The sequence below is a fragment of the Anticarsia gemmatalis genome, chromosome 15 (assembly GCF_050436995.1).
Source record: "Anticarsia gemmatalis isolate Benzon Research Colony breed Stoneville strain chromosome 15, ilAntGemm2 primary, whole genome shotgun sequence".
NCBI classification, from domain to species: Eukaryota; Metazoa; Arthropoda; class Insecta; order Lepidoptera; family Erebidae; genus Anticarsia; species Anticarsia gemmatalis.
Window position 1 is genome coordinate 3,524,619 of NC_134759.1, and position 8,518 is coordinate 3,533,136.

Genomic DNA, 8,518 nt, shown 5'->3' on the forward strand with positions numbered 1-8,518 from the left:
TTTTATCGATAAATGCTACTGGTTAAAGAAGGTTTAAACTTAAGTCGCATCTATGTTTTATCGACACTATACCCACCAAACCTGAATTTGAATGGCTAGTCTCAAAATAGACACCATTTCCATTAACACCCAAGTACCAATATTCTAATCTGCACCGTAGGTAGGAAAAGTGGTCCCTCGTCGAATAAGGCATGCGGCCCACATAGGACCAGCTCGGTCTAGACTACTAATAAATACCTAGTACCTAAGTACTAGTATACATTATAATTCATAGATCATACTGATTACATAAGGCAAGAATTGCGCAGTCATTATACCTGTGAGATTGTTCTCCTTGTTGATCAAAGCTAAATATTATGACAAGATGGTATTTGAGGAACTCGTTGCAAAGTAACAATAACGTCGATCTCTGAGGTTGAGCTACGCTTGCCGGGGTTGATCTGGGGATGGGTGACCATATTTTTCATAACGAGTTCCTTCGTGTTTTGGAAGGCATGCTAAATTGTGGCTGTAATTTTCTAAGATCTTTGTCAGTCGTTGTTAGAAGCTTGAAAGTCTAACAACCAGTCTTACCGTCTTAGTCATGGGTGAAATATATAAGTATGTGTTTTTTCTCTGGACTCTACCTTCCTCCATGGGGAGTTATTTATATAATGTTGTATGTATGTATGAATGTGAATGAAGTACTCGTATGGTACGTTCGCTTCGTAGTGATCGTAGCAAGTAGCGTTCTTTGGTCTCTACCTACCCCCATGGGAACAAGCCAGAGTCTTATATAAGTACGTATGTATGTAAATATTATTGTATGTCTTGTTAACAATGAACATACGATTTTTATGTCTATATGTGTGTTTTCACAGTTTGCTAGCTCATATCAAATATTTTTGAACGAGAACCAACATGAATAAAAACGAGTTGTTATCGAACGTTTTTGACATCAATATTTGATTATCAATCCCTCTTAGTTAGTAGGTACAAGGTAGAAACATAATGTGCCTTTTAACCGACTTCAAAAAAAGGAGGAGGTTCTCAATTCGTCGCGAAATTAAACAAATACTTCTCGAATAGGTAGGCGAATTAGTCAAGTAATCCGATCGAAAATATTTATTAAAATAAAGTCGTAGGCCAAATTCTTAACACCGAATAATTGGGGACGAATCTATTGCCATTAACTTGGCATTACTTGATGAGATTGTTTACCAACAAATCCTTTATTTTCCGAGCTATGAAATCGAATGATATGACTATGAGTACCTAAGTTACAGATGCAAGAGTTTCGCTTCTTTTCTATTTTTCAGACTTTTATAAGTATTCCTTTAAAATTCATTTTCTAATCTTATTACCTAACTACTTAAAAAGCTCTCATCTACTTAATTGAGTCTAGCTAGACATAGCTTTGTCTCACACAGATCTTTGTTAAGTAAGAAGCGCGTTATCAAGAGAAATTCTCCTATCTCGTCTAACTATACCTACTCCACGATAATGAGAACATTTCATTAATGAGTTCCTTAATGAAGCTGTTTGTAGATGTCGTACAATTAAACGATATTGATAACGAAACACGCGTTTTCTAATCAACTGTGTGGGTGGCATAGATTATAGAATAATAGTGAATTATACTGATAACGTTGGCGTCGTAAAATCTTTAATGAATGGAATTTCTTAATGCATCTAATACTGAATCTGAAGGCACAGAAATGGTAATATGTATTATTTATCTCGTTTTATAGAATAACAACGAGGACTTATGGGGTTTTAAGATACTAGAAATAGATAACTATATAAATCTACTAAACTGCTACGGGGATAAAACAATAGTTTATGTATAGGTAGTATTAAATTGGTATTTTCCTGTTCTGACGAAAATAATTTGCCACAAAAACAAGTCTAATTTGATTATTATTATGAAAAAATTGCAAACTTTACTTTTGTATGTAAAACTATGTAAATTATTAAATGGAACTGATTTATGAGATTTATCTTATTACCTACTGTATTTTCTCCACATCACAAGGTACCTAGGTACATTGTTTTTAAATTTCGATGAAAGGTTGACCTTTTATCTCAACTGTTTAATTTGGTTTGGTAAATAAAAATAACAGATTAGGTTTAAATAGGTATACGTATATTTAACTGCGGGATAATAATATAATTAAGGCACATAAAAAGCTACGATTATGGTGGGTACTGGGTACACGTTCCGTGGTTCTTCATCATTCACTTGTCATTCTCATGGACGACTTGAGGCTTAAAATCTAACTCGAGGACCTTGCTGAGGCTGTTCACATACATATCCAATCTCTGAGTCATGTAGTAGCAACGACGGTCTTTGATCTGTCTGTTCATGTTCAAGTCCATCACGCCGATGAGCAGACCATCCCTGGTGCGGGAAAGACCGGGGCATCTGACGCCATCGGGACCGGTGAAGTAACTGGAACCGTAGAACAGACCCAGGTCCTTGTGTGCTGGCTTGCCATCAGCTGAGGTGAACTCGTTAGGGAACTGCTCGTAGCCAACGCGGTTGATTGCAGCCGTGAAGTAGCAGTTGGTGATGGCAGCATTTCTAGCTTCAATATTCCACATGTACTCGCTACCGGCCTCAGCAGCGATAGTAGCGGACGGGTTGAAAACAATGTCAGCTCCGTTAAGCCCGAACATCATCCAGTTCAGTACGTGATGACGTCCGAAGCAAATGTTCACGGCAATCTTACCGTATCTAGTCGCGAAGACTGGGTGGCCAGTGTTGCCTTCCATGTAGTAGTTAGACTCGTTGAAATCTCCTACTCTGGGGATGTGGTTCTTGCGCTGTTTGCCAATAACTTTGCCGGAGTCGCTGATGACTACAGCGGTGTTCCACAGAATCTCGGAGTGGCTCTCGTCCCTCTCGAGGATAGAGGAGACGAATACCATCGAGTATTTCACAGCCAACTCGCTCAGGAATCTAGTAGTAGGACCGTCTTCAGCAGATTCAGCGAATTCGCACCACGGCTGCTTCTCCCTGGTGCAGAAGGCGAACGGCATGTTCCATAGTTCTTGGAAGCAAATGATGTTAACTCCCTCTTGACCGGCGACATCGATGATCTTCTTGACCTTGTCGAATATGGCTTTCTTCTGCTCGAGCACGGGAGCGTCAGTGGGCGCGACGATGGAGTGCTGGATGACACCCACCTTCACGATCCTCGGAGGCCTGGTCTGTTCCTTCTTGGCAGGGAATGCATAAGCGGCGATTTCAAAGTTATTTTCTTTAGCGGCATCGATGGAAGCATCCTTCAGCTTCACTTCGAGGTTGTCCTTGCGTCCGAAGTGGATTCTGTTGAACTCCTCGAGGTCACGACCACTGAGGTTGTTGTTGATGATAGATTCGAAGCTGAGAGTTTCGTTTTCCATTTTTGCTTGTATATGTCCGTACCCTTAGAATAGCCGGCAACGACTGCGCTTTCTCGGCGGGTGCGCCAGTTTAAATACCTTTGGTGTTTGTTAGTGATGCATTGGTCCGTGGGTTGACTTTATCTGTGTGGTCCGGCGGGATGTGGACGACCTTCGACCCTTTACGATAAGTTTAGAACCTCGAGAACAAAAATATTTGGTAATTATTTAGCTGTGTCATGTACCTACGAAGATAAAATGATAAGAAAGCTTGGAAACAATTAACTTTGATAAATTAAATAAAAAAGTATATGTTTTGCAACTTAATTCTGGATGTTTCTATAATGTTGCGATATTTTATGTTGATTGTGAAACGTCTGTGTTGCTTATCAATACATTTATTATTAGTTCTTATTTTGATATGCAATGTTTGTTACGGTTCTTGCTTCCGTTGTATCAGACCATTTATTTATGAAATTCTTATCGAATAAAAATGATAGCCTTTTGTCAAATTAAAGATTGAACAATAAGGAAAAAATAATTAAATACTAAGCATGTTTATAGTTTTCCATTATCTTTCGATTAATCATTTAATAGGCATTAAGAACTAGTTTTGTATTGTAGGAGACTACAACCCCATAGGTACGTAAGTACTACATCAAGATCAAAAATATTATGTACCTATAGGTCCTATAGGTATGCTAATTAGATAGTACCTACGCATAAATATTTTGTTACGTGTGGTATACTGTGGAAATCGAACCCGGCGCAGTGGTGTGTGGTTAAGAAATGTGGCGACGACTTAAGTCTTAAAACAGAGATCATCACACAGGAACGATTTGACCTAAGTAAGTGAAAATAAATGTGAAACTTTCTCGTACTTGTAATGTTTTTTTTCTTTGGTTTTTATAAAAGGTCATATGAAATTAATTATGAAGGATTTTGAAGTAAGAATAAATCAATAATGACTTCAAACAATCTATGTTTGCGGGCCATAACATGTTTTTAATTTAATTTTTTAAGATAGGTACCACAGAAAGTGAGCAGAGAGGCGATAACATTAAGTTAAGTTTAAGGTTGGGTACCTAACTGCAACCTTAATTCATATCTCAAATTCCAAAACGTTCCTGTGTATCAATATACTTACTGGATATTATTAACATTATTTACTCTAAGTTAATGAATTATTTAACTACATCTATTAATAGTCCAGTGTGAATTCATAACGAGTCGCGAGTCGACTTGTTAAACATCGATTAAGTCAAGCGATTATTTACTCCCAGCAAACAATATTACATAACTTATCTCTTGTTTACCAGTCCGAGTAAAAACGTCATGGCCACCGCGAGACAGCTTGACGAAATTATCAAAAACAATTTAAATAAAGAGGAATTAAAAGAGTTTAATAGAATTCATTACGGAAGAAATGACCATGGTGAGTTAAAACTTAAAGAATCGACCATAAATGCATGCAAGAATCTCAATTTGGATATAGCAGCGTATTCTTTTGATGCCGCCGAAGAAATAAGACCTCCAAAAGTTGTCAAAATTGGTTTGATCCAACATTCAATTGTTTTACCGACTACTGAACCGGTTAATAAACAAAGACAAGCTATTTTTGACAAAGTTGAGAAGATAATAGACATAGCGGGGTCAGAAGGTGTACAAATTCTTTGTTTACAAGAGACATGGTACATGCCATTTTTCCTCTGCACGCGGGAGAAAGAAGAATGGGCCGAATTTGCAGAATCGCGGACTAACGGTCCGAGTTTCCAATTTCTTAGTGAACTAGCGAGAAAGCACAACATGGTGATAGTTTCACCAATTTTGGAAAAGGATGACGATGGTGTTTGGTGGAATACCGCCGTAGTAATAAATGAAGATGGAAAATATTTGGGAAAACATCGAAAAAATCATCTACCATGCGCTGGTAGTTTTAGTGAAACACCATATTATTCTCCTGGGAACACAGGGCATCCTGTATTTGACACAAAGTTCGCTAAAATTGCGATTAACATTTGTTATGGCCGTCATCATGCTTTAAACTGGTTAATGTTTGCGATCAATGGAGCTGAAATTGTCTTTAACCCTGCAGCAACTGTTTCTCAATTTGGAGAATCATTTTGGGGTATCGAAGCTAGAAGTGCAGCTATAGCGAATGGATATTTTACTTGTAGTCTTAATAGAGTTGGAACGGAGAAATTTATTACAAAAAATGGGAATAAATCAATAACAAGGAATTTTTATGGGTCCAGTTATGTGACAGCTCCAGACGGGTGCCGAACGCCAGGTCTATCAAGAGACAAAGATGGTCTGCTTATAGTTCAAGTTGATTTAAATTTAAATCAGCAAGTTAGAGACCAGACCAGTTATAATATGACAGCACGCTTGGACATGTATGCGAAAGAGTTAAACTTAAAGAAGAATCAGGTGGAATGAAAGAAGAAAATGTGTTAACCAACGTGATAAATAAGATAACCTGTAAAATACACAATCAAACCAGATATATAGTATTTTTCTTGGCATAATTTTCAACGCAGTAATCAAACCTGAGTTCTTAAAATTTTAATGTTAACTGTGAACACGTCACATGGCAACATTATAGATATCTCGTAAATACCAAAAAAATATCAAAAAAAAAAATATTTTATATATTTAGAGATAGAGATAAATTGTAATAACAATATCAATTTAATAATAAATTAAACTTATATCCACAGACAACGGAACAATAGATATTTGTGTTGACTAAACAAAAACTCTTTGTCATTATGAATTTATAATCTGTGGTTACAACTTCAACAAATTGTCGCCGATGAATTGTCACTTTTTCGGTTTTCCGTGTAAACTTTATTGCTGTGTTTTTATAAGAAAATAGCTGGATTATTATAAATAATACAAAATGGTAAGTACATTTTTACATACCGAATGCAGGAAAACTTTATTCAAACAATAAACATCAGAAATAAGTTTTGTATGTTGGTTAGGATAGCGTCACGAACATTACATTGCAGAATTTGATATTTTTATACTAAATAACTGAAAATAAACTAATATATTGACAAAAGGGAATACCTTTACAGCAGTTATACCTCAGTAATTACAATGCTTAAAAGTTTCGCTTTTTAGATTCAGTAAAATCATATGAAAACTGTGTCTGTAATGTACTGAAACATGGCTATTTTTTCAGTCTATTCTAGCATATAACGGAGGTGCTGTGGTCGCCATGAAGGGCAAGGACTGCGTGGCGATCGCAACAGACAAGCGTTTCGGTATCCAGGCCCAGACAGTGTCGACTAACTTCCCAAAGGTGTATCCAATGGGGCCCACTCTATACGTCGGTCTCCCCGGATTAGCCACTGATACGCAAACAGTGTTCCAGAGACTAAAATTCAGGTATAAAATGTTGCTTACTCATGTTACACTGCATGTCTTGTTGATGGAGTATGTGAAAACTTTAAGAATGCATGTTTCTTTCGAGACAGCACTTTTATCATCCAAAAACAATGGCTGTTGCAATACCCACTCTTTATAAGAATAGTAAGATCTTCCACAGCAAGAGACATAGAACAATGAGTGCCCAATTTCTTATGAACCAACCATACTGTATGGTTCATATAATATTATGATATCCCCTATGTAGAAGCGTGAAGCAACTCTTCACACTAAGAATATCCAATGCCTGCTACTAGTTATTAGTATACTATAGCCATATTTTTTTATTTCAGAATGAATCTGTACGAGTTGAAAGAGAACAGAGTAATGAGACCCAAGACTTTCTCTGCAATGCTCTCCAACCTGCTGTACGAGAGGCGTTTTGGACCCTACTTCATTGAGCCAGTGATCGCTGGACTTGATCCCTATGACAACCAGCCCTATGTGTGCAATATGGATCTGGTAAGCTTGTTTGAACAATAATTGAATCAGAAATACTTGCAGGAGAGTATTTTTTAATTCACCCCTGATCTGCAGTAGTGTCCTACTGCAGAACAGGGGTGATGTAAAAAATACCACTGAATTCAGTCATATTAATGAAGGCTTGAGATCTGTTCAAGAATCGGAAGATTGTTATAATTTTTGTTACTGTTTGAGATTGGAATTTGTTGTTGTATTGTTAATTTTCATATGAAATGGACTGATGTCCTAGTAATTAAACATTTTTGGTGCTTAATTCATTTGTTTTTGTTTTCAGATTGGCTGCCCCAATGAGCCTGAAGACTTTGTAGTGTCAGGAACATGTTCAGAGCAGTTGTATGGTATGTGTGAAGCTTTGTGGGAACCCAACTTATCTCCTGATGAGCTGTTTGAAACTATCTCACAGGTAAAGTAATTTTTTTTACTTTAATTGCATTTTATTTAAAAACTAGCTGACCCGCGCAACTTCGCTTGCGTCACATAAGAGAATCACAATTTTTCCCGTTTTTGAAACATTTTTCACTGGTACTCTGCTCCTATTGGTCGTAGCGTGATGATATATAGCCTATAACCTTCCTCGATAAATGGGCTATCTAACACTGAAAGAATTTTTCAAATCGGACCAGTAGTTTCTGAGATTAGCGCGTTCAAACAAACAAACAAACAAACAAACAATCAAACAAACAAACTCTTCAGCTTTATAATATTAGTATAGATATATAAAAATATAGCATAACAGAACATAAATTCATAAACTTTTTACTGTATTATGTAGTCAAAATGGAATATTTACAATAGGTTGTTTTTCCACTAAACACAACTTTACTAATTTATAGTAACAATAGCCAAGCATCCCATTTAGTTGTGTAACTGATTCTGTTGCACTTGAATTCATAAACGCAGTTTGTTTTCGCATGGGGCTTAGGCATAATATATCAAAAAACTTTGTCAGTGTTGTAACAAAGTATTTTTTTAATCCTAGGCGTTGGTGAATGCGGCTGACCGTGACGCCATCTCTGGTTGGGGTGCGATCGTGTACATCATCGAGAAAGACAAGATCACAGAGAAGCACGTCAAGACGAGGATGGACTAGTTTGTTGTAAGATACTGTGGAGCTTTTACTAATAAAATTATCTTAAAAATATAACACATGCTGTTTTATTTAAGAAAAATCAAGCGTTTGTAGGTAAAACAGTGAATTATAAAATTGCTATGTCACTGATGTGCTAGGTTTAGT

The 8,518-nt window shown here is 36.8% G+C and overlaps 1 protein-coding gene and 2 pseudogenes across 1 annotated transcript; 2 read left to right on the top strand and 1 right to left on the bottom strand.

Moving 5' to 3' along the window:
* Window positions 1-2,103: 2,103 nt before the first annotated feature.
* LOC142978752 (beta-ureidopropionase pseudogene) lies at window positions 2,104-3,449 on the bottom strand (annotated as a pseudogene).
* A 424-nt stretch (window positions 3,450-3,873) lies between these two features.
* Window positions 3,874-5,870, top strand: LOC142979001 (beta-ureidopropionase pseudogene; annotated as a pseudogene).
* Window positions 5,871-6,123: 253 nt separating this feature from the next.
* On the top strand, window positions 6,124-8,428 carry Prosbeta3 (proteasome subunit beta type-3). The gene is made up of 5 exons (XM_076123723.1): window positions 6,124-6,271; window positions 6,557-6,762; window positions 7,095-7,263; window positions 7,559-7,687; window positions 8,264-8,428. The coding sequence occupies exons 1-5, from the start codon at window positions 6,269-6,271 to the stop codon at window positions 8,372-8,374; spliced, it is 618 nt and encodes a 205-aa protein (XP_075979838.1). The 5' UTR covers window positions 6,124-6,268; the 3' UTR covers window positions 8,375-8,428.
* The last annotated feature ends 90 nt before the right edge of the window (window positions 8,429-8,518 follow it).

Excerpts from the sequence above, each read along its gene's own strand:
- Prosbeta3 (XM_076123723.1), top strand. Across the intron at positions 6,763-7,094 it reads TTCCAGAGACTAAAATTCAG|AATGAATCTGTACGAGTTGA; the intron begins GTATAAAATGTT and ends TTTTTATTTCAG. Across the intron at positions 7,264-7,558 it reads ATGTGTGCAATATGGATCTG|ATTGGCTGCCCCAATGAGCC; the intron begins GTAAGCTTGTTT and ends TTTTGTTTTCAG.